Source organism: Lycorma delicatula, chromosome 1 (assembly GCF_047948215.1).
Source record: "Lycorma delicatula isolate Av1 chromosome 1, ASM4794821v1, whole genome shotgun sequence".
NCBI classification, from domain to species: Eukaryota; Metazoa; Arthropoda; class Insecta; order Hemiptera; family Fulgoridae; genus Lycorma; species Lycorma delicatula.
This window is the reverse complement of record NC_134455.1, coordinates 143,132,359-143,155,083: the sequence shown is the minus strand read 5'-3', so window position 1 is coordinate 143,155,083 and position 22,725 is coordinate 143,132,359. Positions and strand designations below refer to the sequence as shown.

Genomic DNA, 22,725 nt, shown 5'->3' with positions numbered 1-22,725 from the left:
AGAAATTTTGTTGATTTTTCTGTTTACTATGTTAAATGGAAGAAACTAAAAAAAAAATCCGATGAAAATTGTACTAATAAAAAAATTATGTAAGTTTTTTTTTTGGGAGGGAGATGGGGATGAATTATGATGAAAGTTTATTACAATAATTATTAGAAAAAAAATTTTGGGTTATTTAAACTTATAACATTATAAAAGATTAAATTTAGTGGGGTTATGTTTGCAAAATTTTGAGAAAATCGGTCCCAAAAAACTATCTTAACCCACCCCTTCGAAATATTAATCCCAAAATTTTACCAACAAATTGTCCCATATACACAACTCTGTACAAAATTTCATCAAAATCGGTTTATTGAGTCAAAAATTACTAAGCTTCAAACACACTAACACATATACAAACATATGTATGTACAAACATTATCCCCACTTTTTTTGTTTTTGGGCCCCTGGGTCATGAAACGTCGAGAAATGCAAGACACCCATACCCCACTTATTGACTGATTATCATACTTTCCTTCTTGCAACATGATGCCAGGAAAGTCAAATGTGAGACACATTCAATTAATACAGACAAACATCTGTAATTAAAAATATACCTAAATAAGAAATTTAATAATTTCAAAATCATAATTTGGTATCCTGTATCAATTTAAAACAACTGATTTACAAATATTTTAATATACATAACTATCTTCAATCATTCAACAAGGTAAGAACTCTTGGAACATAAGTGATTATATTCATGTGTTTTGAGATATATGTGCCTGTGGGTGGATAGTGTATGTGTGTCACATTTCTGTATTAATTATTAAAATTTCAATTATTCAATGCAAAACTCTTGTTTTTTGACATACGAATCACAATAGATTATGAATATATGTTGTATTCTTTTTATCAGTTCAATTTAATGATTGGTCAGCTGTCCAGCTTCATCTATCTCAAGCAATTCAGTTCATTTTCTCATAATTGTCAACTCCAGCATCTTTGGTAGCTCTCTTTAAAAATGAAACTATAATCAAGGCCTTGCTCTAGCCATTATACAGGTAAATAAAATATTAATCAAAAAATCATTGTGTCTAAATATATGTTCTAAGTGAGCTGCCTAGTGTTTTTAAAGTTTTCAAATGATCTTCAAAATGAATAACTGTTTCTTATTATGAGACATGATGTTGGTTCCCCTAATTCTTTGTCTCTCACCTCTCTACATCTTCCATCCTTAGTGAAAAGACAGTCAAGATACTTAACTTCAGTTCTTGCTTGAGGACATAGTTACCAATTTTAATACTAATCGTATAGCTACCTTGAAATAGACCACTACTTCAGGTTTTTATTTATTAATTTCCAAATTAGGTTTTTATTTACTAATTTTCAAAAAAAACTTCAAGGTTTCTACTGCTTTCTGCAGATCACTTTCAGGCTCTGAAATAACCACAATATCATCTGTAAACCTTAATATTTGTATTCTCTACCCATTTATTTTAATTTTGTTGGAGTGTTCTTTTCATTCTTTTATCCCTTGCACCATACATATGTCAAATAGCACATTTGACACAGATCAAAGCGCTGTCATCCTCCCTTTCTTATTTCCTCTTCTCAAAGACTTTCTTTTACAACTGATATTGTCCGTATAATACTCTTAAAATCCTGCTACTCCTTTAATATATCTTGATATCCCATAGTATCTTCTTTACATTTTAATTCAGATTATTGAAAAAGTTCCATAGGTCAACAGAAGCAGTATTACACTTCTTACCCACCTGAACATTCTTCTCTACGATATTTTGTGAACGCAGTATAGTTCTATGCATGCTTTTAAACCTTTTACTCTTCACATTTTAGCATTACTATTATACAATTCTTGAAATCTTTAGTTACAATTCCTTCAGAGTATAATAGGGAAATATAAAACATACATTGTCTTTTACTTTTTCATCCAGTGCTTGCAGTATTTCAGCTGGAATATCATTTACACCATAAGCTTTATTAATTTTCAACTCTTTTAATGTTTTTTCAAACTCTAATTTTGAAATCAGTGGTCCTGATTACTCAGAGGGAATATTTTATTTACTTTTCATTTCCTCAAATTCTTCTGGGTCATTTTATAATTCTTCACAAATGGAATTAATAAGAATATATATTTTTGTACTGTTTCTATTCGTTACTTAGAAGTAAAAATGGCTAATATAAAACTGAAAGAGTACCTGTAAATGGAACAAAGAACTGTTGCAAAAAGGGGATTTACATATTATGATTATGAGAGTTTAAAAATTTGTCACTGCCACTCTATAGTGGATAAGCATGTTATACTATTCACATTATTAAATTTTAATTAGTTCTACTGTTTGTACTAGTGCTACTGTAGCTACATTTTACATTACATTAGCAAACATATAAGCTGCAAGATAATATTATGTCAATAGCCCTCCACCCATGACAAATACTGTCAGATAACTGCACATATGTGCTTGCTAAGCATAAAGTGTTCCTTATAAACTGTATTGTTAGTGGTGAAATGTTAGACATATGTGTTTGTTTTAATATTTACAAGTAATATTTTAATTATGACAGCATTTTTGCCATGAGTAAAATATACATACTTTTTAGCCTTATGTTTATGTATTTAATACATGTGTCATTAAATTCCTTCTGTGGTATATAACTGAAATATTCATAATATTTATTATCAACTTTATAAAAATTGAATAACCTGTAGATCAGTGGTACATTTCTTGACCGCACGTCGTCTGTGTGTTGATGCTAATTCAAGACCCCACAAAAATATAACATATCTGTAACAAATACCATCAATATTAATCTGTAACACCATCAATATTATTATTGAGGATCATTATCATCACCTTATTAATATCATAAAGTTTAGTATTCATTTCTTTTTATCTATTATTGATCAAGTTTTATTATTAATTTCAGTACTATAGATAACAAATAAATTATCCCATTTGCTTACTTACAAACAGCAATTGGTTTATCTGTAAACATTTGAGCTGAAATAACTCACCAAAGAACAATCACATTCAACAACAAAAACTTAATCACAAAAAATAAACAAAATCTGGTAAATTTAACATACATCATATTCACAAATAACAAAATGAAAATGATAAACTAAGACTTACAATAAGTAATTTACAATCCAATGCAGCAAAATTAACATTAAATAATTACTCTTTATTCAGAAACAACCACACAAACTACAGATGCCAAATTTCAGAAGAGAGTAGTAACAACACAAATTAATTACACTCAACATCACTACTTAAATCAACAACCAAACATTAAAATTTATACAACTAAGAAATTTATATGATAAATATATGCAACTTTTTTTTATAAACAAAATTTAGCCTGTGCACAGATAAATTTAAATGTGAAGTTATTTCAATTCTGAAGGTAAGATTTTTAGGCTGTGGCATATTAAAAATTTTCATAAAAATACAATTACATATCTTAAAATCTGCTATTCATAACAATTGGTACAGTGGAAACATGCTTAACAAATAATAATAATTATAATATGTATTAATTTTTCAACTACAATGTGTAAATGTAAAATTTATGTAAACTGTGTAAATATATACATTTATAATAAATGTATATATTCATATTTATAACAGATCCAACTGTTCTAATTTAATATAAAAGTTTATTTTTATTACATCTAAATGTTTTCTGTACTGGTTATAGCATGTTTTTTTTTTACAAGATCCTGTAATATCAGATTTTTGAATTTTTATATTTCCTGAAACAGTCTTAAAATCTTTTTTGTAAAACGATCGATTGGTTTTTCCACATTATTTTTTCATTTTGTCACAGTTTATTTTGCAAAAGTACTTAAATGAACATTTTTATAACTATTATTATTATTAAATACATTTTTAATGCTAATTTTTACGCTTATATACAATAGTGTATTTGCTTTTGTTAGGTAAATTGACTACCAAATTGATTTTGAACAGGATAAATTTATCAAATTAGCAGCACTGAATTGGGACATATAAAATGTTAGTAAGATAATTCATTTTAGAACTGAGTATGATACCCATAACATATTTGTAGGGGTAAAGATTTAATCAACTAGAAAGAGATTTAAACAACTAATTTTTGTAGCGTGTATACACCGCCACAAAAATTGTCATTCGTCTCATCCTCTGAAGTAATACTTAATAGTGGTCCCGGTGGCTAAAAAAGAGCAGAATGTGAACATTGTTGACCTTTTAAAAACATAACTTTTTAATTTTTATATAATTGTAATGTATGACCCACCACTGCATGAAGGGTCATGGCCTAAAAGTATTTTCTTCAGAATTGAAATAAGTTCAACATTAAATTAATAAAAGATTGGTGAAAATTTTATGAAAAGAACAAAAATTTGTATAAGTACAGTGGAAGCATGCTTAAATAATAATAATAATTATAATATGTATTAATTTTTCAACTACAATGTGTAAATGTAGAATTTATATTAACTGAAGTTACTGATGAATTCCATGAAAGGATTCCAAGAGAAGTTCTTTTGTGACTGTATTTTGGTGTTATGTATCATGTTTAAAGACTGCACATTCATAAATATAAACATAAGGGTAAGTTAACATATTTAATTTTTTGAATGAAGGTTTACACAATTTTTACTTAGTGACTTTTTTTGAAGGAGCCCCCAAGAGATGACTTTATATGAGAATATATGTAGATATAAATATTCAAAAACGTATGTATCTGTATCTTTAAACTCCAGATAAAAAAAAGAGCTATTCATAACAATTATATTATATAAAAATATGAACATCTGTTTCCTATTTTAATATAAAACATAATTGAAATTCTTGATGGTGTACTAAAACGTGATGCAAGATAATATATCTCCATAAAGAATTGGAAGTAATTTTAGACATGTCCTACTGGTTAAAATAAAGAAAAAAATCATATAAACAGGTCTAGTAAACCTTTTACTTTCAAGTAACAGCTAGAAAAAATATTCATCATGATTTCTGTACAAATAGTAAAATAAAACAACTGAAATTCATGGTGGGACAAGATGGCCAAAATTAGTATGTTTTATGGCTTTTGAAGCGAATAACTAAAAAAATGAATCCCGGAACTGTGTATCTCCAGTAGTTTCTAAGAAAGTTGTTGCAAAGCCCAATAAATTGCATTCAACAAACACACTTTGTTAAATTTAGTATAAATTTACTTTGTTAAATTGTTCAGTAAACAAATTAAACTTTTCAATAAAATTTGTAGAGAATTAAATTTTGACAAAAAATTAAAAAATTTATGAATAGTCAATAAAATCAACTGAAAACAAATAAAGGTTTAGGAAATTTAGTCTTTATTTAAAACAAAACAGACTGAAACATGACAGAATATTGTTATAACTGGGTCAAACCGAACATTGTTTTAAAAGTACAATTTTTACAAATTTGGACTTTGGCTCAAGTACTACCTAAAAGTTAATTAGGTGACATCTAAACAAATACATTAATTGTACATAAATACATTATATCTAAAAATCATGTTTCACTTTATTTATTATCTTTTTTATTCTCTTTGTTAAAATAATAAATTCTTTGCAAAATTTTTTAATACATACTATATCCAAAATTAGATACACATACTAAATTACCTTTTAGTTTTTCATATACCTGTACACCAAGAAACCTCCTGCTAGCTCAGCCCAGATTTTGAGTGCAGCATCTCTGATATCTGCTTCTCCTTTAACAACATCTTCAAGATGAATGTATGGACAAGCTGTAGCATCCTCCCATACTCGTGACCACCAAATTGTCAATAAAAATAAAAATATTGCATAAGTATACACTCCATAATTGTCAGCAACTGAAAAAAAATAGTTTCCTTGATTATAACTGAACAACTTCTGAAATGATAGGGGTATCCAAAAGTCTGGAATGAGAAAAATATTTCAAAACAATATTAAAACTTTACTACTTCTTCCACTCTCCTACTTACAGTATTCCTTTAACTTATATTCTCAGCTTTCTTCTATCTACATCTTTGTCTATTAACCTCCTAATTCAAAATGTTCAATTATGAATTCTTCTTCCTTATTCTCAAACTCGATTGCTCTTTCTCTCTTATCTGTTACATTTTCTGCATTCATAAGAGACCTTACTTCCACAATCCTCACATAATCTCTCATAGTTACTAGCAAATTTCTGATAAATTTGATTCCATAGTTCTCATTTCTTCTTGCTCCTTTGTAAAATGAGCCAACATACAACATGCAATATACAGACATTGTATGTTGGATTTGGCAGAAATATGTGGAAGATGTTTTTACATTTTGTTGACGCTTCCTTAGTTCCTATAATTCCATTTACTGCATGATAAAAATTTCTTACAATATGTATTCCTTTTCCTATCTTAGTGTTACTCCCTTTTCCCTCATGCTTTCTTTGAAATGTCTGCTATATTTTTTTTTGGCACATTAGCATATATGCTTTGTACATTCAAGAACGTTTTGAATAAAATCAGTGTTCAATCTTTTCAATCAGTGTTCTTGCCAAAAAAATTGAGCCAATAACCATTTATCTCTTCACTGTGTTCCTCTACCACTTTCAGATTCTTTTTTCTAAAACTCTCTCCAGTATTTAAATTGCATGCAAAATAAATCTTACACCTTTGTAATTTTCACAACGTTCCTACACCTTTTTAAAAAGGTAGCTCACTCTCTGATCAGTTAATGCTCTTCAACTATTTTCCCTTCTTTTCTTCCTTCTGTTGCTCTGTGTATTCCAATCTCATTATAATCAAATTGTCATCTCCTTTACATATTTGATTAAATTATTTATATCTTCATATAATTTTTCTAGCTCTTCATCATCTGATGAAGAATAAATTTAAACTTGCTCTATCTTTTCTTTTATGCTCAGGTATTGAATCTACCTTGATAAAAATGATTCTTCTGCTGTGCTGCTTGTAACAATAGCTTGCCCTCTGTATTCTTACCAATTATGCGATACAAATGTCGATTATTATCTGAACGGTAATTACCAGAGACTAAACAGGAAAAAAGAAAAGAAAAAAGGATGATATGTATGAATGTAAACCATTCCTGAAATATGTGGTTAATTGAAACCCAACCACCAAAGAACACCGATATCCACGATCTAGTACTTAATTCCATATAAAAGTAACTGCCTTTACTGGGATTTGAACTTTAGAACTCTCGACTTCGAAATCAGTTGATTTGTGATCATGAGTTTACCACTAGACCAACCCAGTGAGTATCTCACATATACTAGGAGAATGTACGATATCAGTTCTACACATTAGTACATGTCGTTTACCTTTATTTGAAAGTGGCTTTGGTGAGGGTGCTCTTAAAACCAGGAAAGGATCCTAGTGAGGTCGGCAGTTATCAACCCATCAGCCTCTTGACGGTAATTGGCAAGTTGCTTGAAAGGCTGGTTGTGGAATGGCTCTGGGAAAGCACTGAGGTGAACTGTTTTCTAAATCGAGGCTAGTATGGCTTCATGAATGGGGTTGGCACCGAGGATTGCATCTTAAATGCTCTTGCCGAGATGGAAAGTGCCAGCTATAAATATGTTTTAGCAATTTTTATAAACATAGTGGCAGCTATGTTTATAAAAATTCCTTGAGTTCTGTCCTCTATGATTTGGAACGCTGAAATGTTCCTGTAGCCCTACAGGCCGTAGTATGTGAATATTTGTCTAATTGTACGGCTCTGTTTAAAGATGCGCACCTAGCTGTGGAAAAATCCGTCACCAGGGGAAGCCTGCAGGGTTCTGTTCTCGGTCCCCTGCTGTGGAACCTGGTATTTGACAGGTTTCTGGGATTGACATTCCCAGAAGGGGTCACGGCCCAGACTTTCGCCGATGATTGTCTCCTGTTAATTCGTGGTGATTCACGACCGCAGCTAGAAAACCGAGCGCAGGTGGCTTTGTCAACCGCAGAGGGCTGGATGAGCATTCAAAATTTAAGAATTTCTGTGCCCAAGACGAAGTTTATGCTTCTCAAGGGTGCAGACAAATTATCGTACAGTCGTAACCCTCGTATTAAGTATAAAGGCTTTGTAATCAGCCGAGTTCGAGTTCATAAGAACCTCGGTGTTTTGTTTGATGAGAAGTTGCTGTTTAGAAACCAAATTAGGCAAGTAGGCGGATGCCGTCTCTGTGACGCACAAGCTTAGGAGGATTGCTCGAAAGGATTACGGACTGTCGGGCCGTCATTTGTACCGAGGTATCTTCGAAAGTATGACCCTCTTATTCTGCGTCTGTTTGGGCCCGTAGGTTGGAAAGAAATCAGCACTTATTCAAAATTTAAGAAGTGCCCAGCGAAGAGCCTTAATTGTATGCACTGGTGTTTTTAAAACAACCTTCTACGAGGCTACCACCGTATTGGGAAAGGCTCTCCCAATCGATTTAGTGGTGAAAGTTCGGGCAACCATGTGGAGATTGCGAGGAGGCTGGGAGGCCGAGGTATTTGGGATGCGGTTTCGGACCGGGCCAGTACCGGAACGGTAATCACAATGCATTGGATCTAAATTTCGTTCAGTTGCTCATATCCCGCCTGCGGAAGAGGCTGCAGAGCCTCGCGATGGAAGGATAGCAGCTGGAATGGGGCACCACGACTAAGGAAAGATCCCTGTACAAGTTTATAGGATCTGGGAGGATGGTATGCCTTGAGTTAGTTTTTAAGGGCAACGGGAGACCAGGTGCTGCTCACCAACCATGTTAATTTGAACCAATATCTGTTTCGGTTCCGCCTGGCAGCTGATGAGTTGTGCGTCTGCGGGGAGGTCCAGTCAAATGAATACCTGATGTTTGACTGCCCTGCTCTTGGAAGGGCCAGAGACTGAGCCAGCCTGCTACTTAGAGGTTAAGGGGAAAATTGGCCACTCACAAGCGGCGAGTCAATGTGGCGAGAGCCGCGTTGTCGGACCATGTGGGAGTTCCTTGATGCGGTTGCTTTGTTTAATCGACATCAGTAGTTTACTTAAGGGAAAGACTCCTACCGCACTGGAGTGCAAAGCTAACCTAGAGATGCATGGCTGACCACCAGCCAATTAAGGCTTCAAGCGCTTTAATATGGGGGAAAGGTATTTGCTGGTATTCAATGACCTAGGCGTGACAGCGAATTGCTGTCTAGACGAAGTAAATTTTAATTTATGGATGTCATATATTTTTAGTAGTTGACGGGGTGCGCCTACCCATTTTAGTAAATATATGACAAGTGAGCGGTTGGGACACGTAAGCCGGTGGTGTATGGCGCCGCACTTAGTCCGTTCACACTGTCAGGTAAGCTCTAGGAGCTATTTAGGACACTGGAACTGTTTCGAGGCTCAGTAGCCGTTTGTGGCACAGACATTCGGTCTTATGGTTTAGGGCTACCGAATGGGGTGGTGGCGGGAGAAATGCCAGGCAAATCAATGTCGTTTACCTTGCGATATTCAATATATTTTTAAATATCTTGCGATATTTCAGGAACTTTATTGGATGACTAGCATATCCCGGAAAAAAACATAAAAATTATGGGACGAGTTTCGGATCTGCTTGGGACGTCATAAATCTGTTGTCCTTTAGCATAAATTTTCTTATAATTACGACATATTTATAAATTATTAGGTTTATCGATAAATATTTTAACATGTACTAGATTATTCATAATTTTATAAAATTGTAATCGATTCACTTTTGAATATCAAAATATAAAGCAGTTGAAAAACAAAAATCGTTTCACTATTTAATATGTGTGGTAATACAAACAATATCCAGTAAAGATAGTGCTTTCAAATCTGAATCCACTCTGTGCTGTAACAACCGTTCAGTCACGACTGCTTTAAGATGAATCATGATTCCAATTTTTTTTACTTCTCATTGATAAAATACGTGACTTCAAAGACAGGCTTCAGCTTTCATTTTTACGCACTACAGCCACTAATTCTTAACAATATGCAATTATTCTTAAAAACAAAATTGCTCCTATTGCTACTTTATTTTACATGATCTATATATTTATTCTTACTAAACATGGACTCAACCATTTGCAATCATCCTTATTTCAAACACTTTTATTTCATTCTTCAAAATACTACTTCCTAAGATTCCAGGTGTTGTAAAACAATCCTATTTCTGATATTAACTATATGTATGTATGTGTTACCTATAATCAATTCAAAGCAGCAAGCACAAAGTTCAGCAGTAGCAATTGCTTCTTGCAGCAAAAGTCTTGGAAGTGAGGGTGAAGGGAAAATCTTTGTAACCATCTTCCTCAATACAAAACATATTATACAAGTTAATACTATGAAGCCTGAAGATATAGATAATTCAAATATTCCGGCAGCTTTCTTCATACTGAAACAACACAAATAACAAAAAAAGATATTGTGAAAAATAGATATTGTATTTTATACAAAAGAATCTATATTATATAACGCAAATCGGTAACTACATTATGGTGATCTGTATACCGCTGATCTAATTTGATTGATTCTTTTACTCTTTTACCAATACATTTCTTGAATTTTTAAACGGTTTTATGGTAATTTTTTAAAAATAACTATTAGTTTAGGTAAATAGTAAAGGATTTAACTAAGCCGATGTAGTATTTTAAAGCATAATTTTTGTGCAGTATTATTTTAAGTGGTAAACTAAACAATGTCGATAAGAGGTAACTATTTTTTCAAAAAAATAGGTTTTTAAAAAAAGCCTAAATTATATTACATTCTTTTTTAATCAAAATCAGGCAATCCGTCTTGAAATATCAGTGATTAAAGGTGACCACTCTATGGTCATTTACAAGGAAGTTATTTAAGTTTTAAAATAAATTAAACAATTTACTTACTGTCAAGAGTGAGACGGAGGAATGACCGGTAATATATTTTTTGGAATTTCGAAACGTGATTTCGACTGAAATTTATTTACGCTATTAATGCCATTAATGAAAGAAATGGATAGAAATAGTGTAACATCTTTGGAAAGGAAGAACGAGTGTGCAGGAAGAGTATTCTAGTCGATTCTTGATCATCATTAGCAACTTGAAAGATCAAATTAAAAAAAATATTGAATCGCAATTTTAGATGTGAAATTTATATTTCTGAAATTTCCTAGAGAAATGGTACCGTTTCCCAAGATTTAGACTACAAAATCAGTACGTATTGGTTACCGCGTATGAAAATGTAATGGAAATGGTAATGGATTTTGAAATTTGTTATAGAGAAGTTCTCGATTCGATTAAAATTTGACAAACTGAAACACGGCTGTTGTCTAGCACCAAGACCTTCCGATGCGAAATGCGAATCGCTTTAGTGGCATCACTTACTTACCGAAAAACAACACGAAATTTTTAAAAAAGCTTTGTGCTCGCAATTTAATGCCAAAAGTCTTTTGGGATGGTTTTGTGTCCTACTGAACACATTCATGCGATAAGAAACAATGGTTCTACACAGCCTGCTATGAAACGTTCCAGAAGTTGCGCTACATTACCTAAAAGCGGTAGATTGAAAGTAATGGGGTAGCGGAAAAATAGCGTTTTCCGATGATATTCTGCTGCAAAAGACAAATTGATTTTAGGAAATCGGAAAGGGATGTCTTCAGTCATTTACGATAAGCGACTTCCACGTGTTCAAATGGTTGAAGGAGAGGAACAAGTGCAGAAGATTCACAAATAATTACGAATTAAACAGGATTTAATTAATTAGGGTTTACGAATTTGTAGTAGAGTTGCCTGACGTCAAAAGAGTAAAACAAGGACGTTCTAAGGCTGTTTTCAGCTACCACAAATGCCACGTTGTTGGTGACGATTATGTAATAAATAGGTTAAGTTAACAGTTTTAGTAAAGAAAAATTTCTAATTGTAGTATATCAATCGTTACAGTCAAACAATCTTCACGTATGAGGGATTTCTGGAGACAACCCACACATTTTTTTTAACATGGAAATATCATCAAATTATGTTATGTATCCAGAAAAAACGTTCATTATGTTAAAATTAAAAAAATTCAAGCGATTAAATACTTTTAAGAAAGTAAAACAACTCAAACTCATTTTCTAATTTTTCTTCTCCCAGCTAACGCAGAACAACTTTTAGGAACATCCCTTCGACCATGACAACTACCGATGAAGGATCAGTACTACGAATATATGGTCCTCCTCGATCGGCTGTATACGAGGGGTGTTTTAAAACATGATAATTTTTTATATATAAATTAAACTAAAGAAGAACATTAAGTTTGGACGTAAATAAAACACTAAAAAGAAATATATAATATTTTCTATTTTAATATCGAGGTTTTAAACCCTGTCAAATGAAAACCGATTAATTGTTTATTATTTACTAAGGTTTATTTTGGTGCCGACTTCATACGTTTCAATTTAAAGAAATATATTAATTTTTATTTCTTTTTCTAAGCCGGTATTATTATTTTTAGTTTTTTCTTTTTATTACATTTTTGAAATCATCTTTTTATTTAAAAAGTAACAGTTCACCTAATAATTTTCATTTATTTCACTATAGTATGTATGTAGTTATATTTCTCAAGAAATAAAGAAAAATTGCATGAAAAATAAAACCGAAATATCGATGGAGTTTGCAACTATCTAAAACCAATTACTTATTTATAAATATATTCTTTATCATCTGGTGAAGGTTTAATTTGATTTCATTTTTTCAAATCCTCCAGCCCGTAACTTATTTATATTTCGCGTTGTAAATATATTGCGTGAAACAGTGGCAACGTTCAAAATTAATTAGGATGTTCAAAAATTAATTTAGATCCAGGAAGCGAACACAATCTCTGAAATAAATGTATGGATGTGTGAAAGAAATAAAAGTTAAATTTAAAAGACTATCCTACTGAACGAAGTATAGTAGGTTATTTTATCCACCTCCTCTTAATGTCTACTAGAATGTTGGGCCACCGTTACTATGGAATCAAAAGCAGCTTTTTGGTGTTACATTTTTTTTTTTGTTGGTATTTCTAAATAATATGAACTGTAAATGCCTGTGTTACTTCCCAAGATTTCTAAAATAAGTGATAATATTTTTGCAATCTTAAGGAAGTAATATAATTTATTCTATTTACTGTGATATGTTATAAAAGGAAAACTTTCAATTCAACTATTTTTATCTTATGAATTTTTAAAATAAATTTTAATAGATAAAAATAATCCAAGTCAATGATTCAGTATTTTAATGAACGAACTTTTTTTATATATATGTACTATCTTATTTTTTAAACAACTTCAGAAAATGTCAAAATAAAAAAATAAACTTTTTTAACCCGCAGATTTAAAACAACAATTGAAATAAAATAAACATATTTTAAAATAAAAAAGGGTTATTCGTTCTTGTAAATATAAACCCTGTTTCTCGAAATTTGTTAAGCATTATAAAACTGTTTACGTATTATTCATAGTTACTAATATATTTTCCTACATATTCATCGTCAATATTATTTTTTTCCTAGAGACTGTTGTTCGGTAACCGGAAGACAGTTGTTAAACTGGGTAACAGTTTCATTAAATCAGTTACTATAAGAAAATAAATTACTGTAGCTCACTTATAAAATATGGTGCAACATATAAAATAACTTACTAATCTTCCGAGTTTTCACTCATATTGGAATGATGAAAATACCCGTCACATAAAATTTAACTGTGTTTCAATCATTCAGTAATATTACAAATCAAAGCTTGGTATCGTGATGCTTATAAGCTCTGTATTTTAAAAATCTGTCTTTAGGTGGTAATCTTGCGGTGGAAGTTGAAACTACGTCATAAGAACTGATCTGCAAAGAATGCAACTTATCTTTTTCATCGAGTACAACGATTTGGTTTTTTAGACTGCTTTGGTTTATTGGAAAAAGTTTCGAGTACGAAAAGCCCGATTAGAGAATTTTAGGATGGTATTCGTACTTTATTTTTTAGTTTGCTTAATCGATACGAGATTAAGAAATTCATTTTCAGTACTATATTATTTTTTAGGCTTATTACATTTTAGCGCGGCAGTTGTTGAGGTTAGTAATTGAGGTGACAAAATTGTAAGTAAAAAATTTTCATATTTAATTAATAACTGATTAAGAACGAAAATGATTTTTAAGAGAACTTTTCTTGTGCGTGTCTCTAATTTAATTATTACTTACTTTTTCCTCACAGTTATTCCGTTTTTAAAAAGATTTATATGATCAAATAATTATTTTTTTGATTTTGTTACGGATGTTATGTTACTGTAGGCTGCAAAATAGCAGTTCTCAGAGAGATACCTCTGGTAAGCTTGGATTTTCAGGTACTGGTAATGCGGTTTTCCTCTCCAATGACAAAATATATATGGCTGTTAATTAGTTGATAGATTTATTGAAAATGTTCTTGACATATTTCCCTTATTGAGATATCAACACAGGAACTACTCCTGCTAATTCTTAATGATATGATTAATAAAATCATGTAGAAGAGTAACGTGTATGCTATTTATAATATGGAGGTGTGCACCCTATCCTAACTAATAAAAAAAAAAATGAAAAACTTGGCGGTACTTTTCAAGAAGATGCCCGAAACCGATAAGGCTACCTGTAGTCAGTCTTGAAAGACTATATTGAAATAAAATTATAATCTAACCAAACGTAACCTACGCTCGCTAATTAAGGTTAGTGAGCCTCTGAAACCACCGTATGTTATTACTTCAGAGGATGATGATATGTATGAATATAAATGAAGTGTAGTCTTGTACAGTCTGACGTTTGGTTAATTGAAACCCAACCACCAAAGAACACCGTTATCCACGATCTAGTATAGTAAAGTTTATCTTTACTAGCTAAGCAATAGCGATAGCATTTCAGTAGCGCCATCTAAAAACTAACTGACAAATCGCCTCATCGGTTGTGGACATCTTTAAAAGTACTAACTTGGCAAATATGTTAAGGGAGTAAAAGCATTTTCCAAGTTTAAGACATCTTTGGTCTGCTGATCCTAAACTTTGAGACCACTTTCTTTAGCACTTATGCCTGTAAACATATTTCGTTTAGTTCTTAATAATTACGGAGGTTATGCTTTTTTGACACCCATCGGTACAGCAGTTGTCAATAGTTGGTGATTACTGTGTGTGTTTATTAACAGAAACATTGATTATTGACCAAATGGTTTCTCATTGTACAAGGAACAATTTGTGCGACTATTAGCTCTTCCTATTTCTAAATTGTGTTCACACCAAACTCAAATAGAACATAGTAGATTTTCAGCACCTGTGCACATAAGGAATTGCTTTTATTAGTATTATATATTTCTAAATGAAATTAGCTGCAAGTTTATCTCTCCAAGAGCTAATATTGTACACTATTAGTTGGCGTCATAAAATTTATTTGTTAATGGAAGAACCACAACAATTTTACACGTTGATCCTAATCTGAGGAAGACATTCACTTGTTTTTTAGGAAGGAAATAATTTTTATTTATGGATAAAAACCTTCAAAAAAGAGCGAAAATAGTTTAAAGAAAATGTACTTTGTCTCAAGCCCTACTGAGATACCAATACGTAAACTACTTGTACTTTGGCTAATTCTCGATTATCTGATAAATGAAATTATTTATGAGAGTACCATGGAGGTGTCCATCCAAAATCAAATAATAAAAAAGAAATGAAAAATTTAAGGGCAATGTTAAAGGAGCAAAACATTTTTCAAGTTTCAAGGATTTCTGGTCTGCTGAATTTAAGGTTTGAAATCCTTCATCAGCACTTATGCCTATAAACATATTTAGTTTGTTTCTTAATAACCTCCGGTAATGATAAATATCTATCATAGAATCAGCATGGAATTATAAACTACAAAATTTATTCAATCCGAAAAATTTCAGAGATAGTTGCTAAATACAATTGCCCCTGCAAAAACAAATCGATTAATTAAATTTAAAGGCCAGCCAAATTTAAAGTGATATACCTGCTGCAGCTAAACTAATAAAAAAGGGTATAACATCCTTGTAGATTGTCATCATTATAGATGAAAATATTCTTCCTTTTAGAAACCACCGTGATCTATAAAAAATAAGTTCATCCCAAAAAATTCGGGAACTAGTATCATACATTGATTACATCAATTTTCTTAGAATTAAATTCGCTAAAAATTTTGCTTGTAACTTTATTTGGTTAATAGCAATTTTACACCGTAAATGTATGCCAAACCTACAAAGCTGTGGTTTTACGAATCTAATTTTTTGGGTTTTGCAACAATTTTCTCAGAATCTACTGGAGATACATAAAGTAACAGGACCCACTGCTTTCAGTTTTTTATGTAAGATGTAAAACCATTATTTCTGCTCAATAATTTGTGTCAAACAGAAGGGTTAATACTGATCTGTAGAGCTAAAATCTAGTCGAAATGTTTTGTAAGCGTAACTCGAAAACGAAGCGTTCCTATTATCTATTATTTTGATGAGAGAAATAATACTACAAAGTACCGTAGAAACTTATTCAAACATTCTGGATGTATTGTTTAATTCGTTACTTATAAGGTACTATTTAGATTACGAAAGATAAAAAAAAATTAACGAAAGTGTTACTATTTATAAATATTACATGGTAATGGGTGACCATTGTACACTTAGCAGCAGTTTAGAGAGTTCTCTCTTATATGAATAACGAATTATTTTCATATTATTCATATTTACCTACAGTGTTTACAAGTCACACATTCATTCCGTAATAACTAATATAAAAATGCTTAAATATTCAGCCCTTAAAATTATTTTTTTTATTTCAAGAAATACAAATATAAATTCGAGAATACTAAAGCATACTTTTCCTAGTAGATTTTAAACCAAAATTAGGTAATCACGTTTAGAATTCTCTCTATACGCTTCAAATATTGTAATGTTTGGATAAATGTTTTATGAAATTGAGGGCAGAGAGTAGATTAATGAAACAAGGAAATTAAAAATTGTCATCGCAACTTGTTTTTGATTAGTAATTGACACATTCTCAAAAAACTGCTAAATTTTCCGACGCTTCAAGAGAAAGAAAGATAAAAATAATTTTATGTAGATTTTACGCAGAAAACATATTTTCATGTTATCACTTAATGATATTTTTTTTTAGAATTATACAATTAATGTTCAATCTCAAGCGATATACTTAGTGGCGTACATTGTATCTTACAGCCTTCAAAAACTCTCCCGCCAGTAATTTAAACCATTGACCTGCACCATTTTTCATTATATTATTTTAAACTTTTGCGATTCAGTCATTGTTTAAGATACAAAAAAAGGGTTAATAAATGAATACTAGGAAAAAGGCCCGAATACACAGGATTTTGTTAAAGGTTTTTGCTAATTTTAACTAAATAATGTTCATGAATTTTTAGTGTACAAAATCCAACGACGAAAAAGCTTCAGCGAAAAGCATCAAAATCCTGAATATTTTTAGTTGTGTCTTGAGTTGTGATTTTTTAACACAGCTCTAACCCCAGTGTTTTCCTTTTTACTTCCTTGTACGAAATACAAGAAAGTATTGTAATCGCGAAAAAGTCGGTTTTCCGATTTCAACGGAAATATCCATTTTGGACATCCCTGAATCCATTTTGACTAATTTCGCCGTAACGTCTGTACTTACATATATATCTCGCATAACTCAAAAACGTTTAGCCGTAGAATGCTGAAATTTTGGATTTAGGACTGCTGTAACATCTCGTTATGCACCTTCTCTTTTGATAGCAATCGACTGGACCAAAAGTTTCCAAAAAAAGCGCAAAATCCAAACAATCTGGATTTTGGATTTTTTCGTAACTGCAGTAATAAGCCCTCGTTGAGAGCTTTTCAACGATATATCATCATAAGCTGTACTTATTTTCATTGGATACAGATTTATAGTAAAATAAAATTTTAATTAATAAAATATTTGGATCTTACAAGGGCAGGCACATCGGTTCAAATCCACCTTCATTTCCTTTTTTTCTAACTTTTTTTTTATTTTAAGCATATTGATTTATTAATAACACTGATAAACATTAATTTTTGTTTCCTTACATGCGATACATGACTAATCTGGTTTTTGATGCTGAAAACGAATATGAACTCAGAATCTTCCTATCACCCACCGTTTATGAAAAATTTTTAAATTTTAATTAAAGGTTTTATTTCATTTTTCAACGTATAGTTAGCATTATAAGCTCATTTTTTATTGTTTAAATTTGTTAACATAATCTGTAAGGTATAAATAAACAATACTAGACAAAGAATTAAATTATATCATAGTCATATATGGCATCGTATCTAATACTGAAGAGTGAGCCTTCGTGGACAAGATTAATCATGTCCGTGCAGGTCAAAACATGTAAATGAAAACACAGCTGTGTTGTTTATATTAAGAAATGGATTTAGGAATGAATTAATTTTGTTCGGTATTATTACTGTCTTAAGTTTGTTAACAGTGCAGTGTCATTATACCTCGAAACTGTGAAAAAGATGTGTATTTTTTGTTTAGTATGTGGTGAGTTTACCGTAAAATCAAATAGAAGAAACATTACACCCTTAATTAAAAAAATATATCATTTGAACTTTCAGTGTAAAATTGGTGATCAGGATAAGACGTAGGCTCCTCATATAGTATGCACTAACTGTTCTGTATATTTAAGAGGATGGCTGAAAGGTACACGGAAGGCTTTGTCATTTGGTGTACCTATGGTCTGGAGTGAACCAAAGGATCATGTAACCGATTGTTACTCTCATTTAAAAAGTGTCTGCAATTTCTAAAAAATCTAAACATACTGTAAAATATCCTTCATTGCAGTCTGCAATCAGGCCTGTATCTCACAGTGAAATTATTCTAGTTCCTGAGCCACCTGTGAATGTACGTCTCAAAAGAGCTATGAAGAGTCAGGCAGTACTGAAGAAGACAACAATGATTTTGATTTTGAATTATCTTCCAATAAGCCACATCATATAACACAAGATGAATTAAATGACTCGGTAAGGAATTTAAATTTATCAAAATTTTCAAGGTGAACTGTTAGGATAAAGACTGCAAGGTTGGAATTTACTTCAAAAAATACAAAGATTTCGGGCTTTCGAAGCTGACAAAAAGAAGTTTCTCAGTACTTTATTGATGAAAATAATTTGGTTTACTGCACAAATATTGATGAGCTTATGTAGCACTTAAGACAAGTTCATAAAGCTGAGGACTGGCGATATTTCATAGATTCGTCCAAATATAGTTTAGAGGTGGCTGTACTACACAACGGTAACAAATATCCTTCGATACCAATCGCTTATGGTATTAATTTGAAAGAGACATACGATGTGATGAAAGACGTTCTTGGAAAAATAAATTTTAAAAAACATAGTTGAAACATATGTGGTAAATGTTGTTAGGCATGCAGTTAGGCTATACTAAGTACATGTGTTTTCTTTGTGAATGGGACAGCTGAGCTAGGGATAAATATTATGTTACCAAAGAGTGGAAGAAACGAGACAACTGAACTCCAAATGGGAAAAATATTATTCATGAGCCCTTAGTTGAACCGAAAAAATATTTTTACCTCCTCTCCATATCAAGCTAGGACTAATGAAAAATTTTGTAAAAGCAATGAAGAAGGATAGTCCCGGATTTTTGTACATCAGGCAGAAATTTCCAAATATAAGTGAAGGAAAAATTAAGGAAGGAATATTTTTTGATACTCAAATAAGAGAGTTGGTCAAAAATGATGTATTTAACTCGATGTTAAATAATGTACAAAGTGCAGTTTGGGCTTCATTTAAAGACGTTTGCAAACATTTTCTCGGCAAACAAAAATCAATTACCAAGATAGTTAATCAACTTCTTACTTCATACAGAGCTATGGGATGTAATATTCTTTGAAAACACATTTCCTCCATTCACATCTGGATTTTTTTCCGGACAACCTCGGAGACGTAACTGACGAACACGGTGAACGTTTCCACTAAGACATTTTGGTGATGGAAAGCCGCTAAAAAGGGAAGTGGAATACTAACATGCTAACCGATTACTGTCGGGGATTAATTCGGGATGTGCCTGAGGCTATTTAGTAAAGAAAAGCATCAGCGAAATTAATCTAACACAGACATGGCCATGCAAAATTAGCAATTTTACAGATTTTAACTATATTTTCCCTTAATTTTTTTGAAGCGTAATTTATTTAAAATTAAGTGTGGTAGAAAAATTGTATTTACAGATATGTAATGTACGCAAAAATGTAATTCAAGAAATGTATCACACTTAGAGAAACATTAAAAATGTTTTTTTTCTATCAGTGATTATTAACATCTGATTGTAAAAAAAATTACATTAAATAATTTAATAAAAAAAAAAAAAAAAAAAAAAAAAAATAGAAAAAATTATATATATTGTATATGTTTTATGTAATTTAATAGGCGTACAAAGAAGTCATGTGGTGTCCACATCAGATTTTTTTATCCCCAAAACTCTAATATAATTTTAGATAAATCGATTATAAAGGCAGTCAAATCCTAGTAAAGGCAGTTACTTTTATATGAATTTGAGTACTAGATCGTGGATTCCGGTGTTCTTTGGTGGTTGGGTTTCAATTAACCACACGTCTTAGTGATGTTCGACCTGAGACTGTGCAAAAAACCTGAGACTACACTGAGACCTACACTGTTCGACCTGAGACTACACTTCAGTTACTCATACATAATGATATGTATTATACGAGTTATATTCGTGATACAAACGATTTATCTTTTTTTTTCCTGTTTAGCCTCCTGAAATCACCGTCAGATATTACTTCAGAGGATGAATGAGATCATTTTCATTCATAAACAGGAAAAAAGATAAATCGTTTGTATCGAGAATATAAATCGTTCGTGCGTTGCGCGCAGCCGTCCGGCGCACCACCATTGGTCCGGTCTGCGCCAGTAGCCGATAAAATAAAAATGTGAGTTCATAAAACAAACAAACAACTCACAAGCACCATACTTTTTATGGGAAACAAAGATGGAGAGTGAAATCTTTTTTCCTGATCGATACATAATAATACACTTCACGACGTAAGTGGGTAGATATGCTACTTCACGGGTAAAAAAAATCCCTTTCGGCATGCCGAAAGGCGGAGGGAGATTACACCAATGCTAAGTTAGGGATAAAAAAGATTTCCACCTTAAAGTTAAGAAAAATTTCAAATTTACTCTATACGAGAACGGTTGCATGTGAAAAAAGTTTCACATGTTTAGCATACAAGCCCCATCTTCTTACAATTCCAGCAACATTTTGGTCTCCCTTGCCGTAAGGGTTGGTTAAATCAAAAACTGTTACAGACAAAAGTTTTAGGTAATCTTTAGAGGATTAACGACCACTTTAAACCGATTCAATACTGTATCTATTAAGGGAAGTATGATTCTTTTTTGTTTTCGAAACCCCATTTTTTCAACCCCTTGCGCCAATGGTTGGTGATATATAAAAAAATTACTTACATCGACTTTAAGCCCTTATCCAATGAATAGTAGGAACTTTAAACGAATTCGATATTTTACTTAATAAGAAAATTATAGCGATATTACATTTGTATTTTTGTTTTGGTTATTCCTTGCCGTAGCGGTTGGTCATATCAAAAATTGTTTCAGATAAAAATTTTAGGTAATGTTTAGAGGACTAACGAATACATTACCCGATTCAATACTGTGCCTATTAAGTGAGGTATGAATTTGTTTGTCTTCAAAACCCAGTTTTTCCATCCCCTGGGCCAATGGTTAGTGATATCAAAAAACTTCAATCACTTATTTCTTATCTCTTAGTTTATCTCTTATTCAAAGAATAGTGGGAATTTTAAACGAATTTGATATTTTACTTAATAAGAAATTTATAGCGATATTTTGTTTTTTCGAAAAAGCCCTCCTTCCATTTCCACCTCCACGGTCCAATTTTGGCAGTTACGAACTCGACTGAGATTTTGGGACTTATTTTTAAGAAACAATTTGAAAGTGATTGGCGCAAAATTACGGCAGTTATCGTGTCTACAAGAAGGTGAAAAAAAAATATATATATATATATTTCACATACAAATGTATATAATACACATTAATTATATACATGCATTAATTAATTATATTATATGATATAATATAATTAATATTAATTGTATATGCATTATATACATATAAATGTATATTTAAACTTTTGAGCTGACGGTGGCTTTGAGGTCTGGGGGATGTGAAACGCGAATAAAGTCTAAATTTTCCGGAAGTCGAATCATGGTACCCACTACAATAGGTAGCTTTCTTATGAAATCTATCTAAAAGGAATCGCTCCAGCATTTGCCGAGATGAATGATCACTAAAACATTGGTCAGAGCAGCATTTTAAAATATACAATTTTAAAATAAAAAAGTCGATATGATTAAAGCCCGCATTAATTATTTAAAACATAAACACATGAAATGATGTTAAGTTAAATTATATGAAGGCTCTAAGTGTAACAAATACAAACAAAAAGATTCACGATTCAAAAGGCATTAATGAAAATTATTTGAGCACATATTTATTACACGTTGAACGGGATGAAAAAGATTCAGTTGAACACATTTCTTTTTTAATCGGCATTATTGAAACTGATCAAGACTAATGTTATTTGAGGAACCGGAAAAGAATTTATTAAATTTCTCTGCTACATGAATACGGATGAAATATCGAACGTCGAGTTCTTTTGTATTTTTTGTGAAATTAACTGACCTATTTTACTTTCAAATTCACTTTCACTCGTGATATAATG

At 31.5% G+C, this 22,725-nt stretch overlaps 1 protein-coding gene across 1 annotated transcript in view; it reads right to left on the bottom strand.

Annotated features, from left to right (window-relative positions):
• AQP (aquaporin) overlaps window positions 1–22,725 on the bottom strand; it is a 39,186-nt gene that overhangs the window by 11,682 nt on the left and 4,779 nt on the right. Inside the window, exons 2-4 of the mRNA XM_075362936.1 lie at window positions 10,162–10,352; window positions 5,661–5,853; window positions 2,708–2,789 (exon numbers count right to left, since the gene is read on the bottom strand). Of these exons, the coding sequence (XP_075219051.1) occupies window positions 2,708–2,789; window positions 5,661–5,853; window positions 10,162–10,351 (465 nt within the window). The 5' untranslated portion in view covers window position 10,352. The remainder of the gene's footprint in view (window positions 1–2,707; window positions 2,790–5,660; window positions 5,854–10,161; window positions 10,353–22,725) is intronic.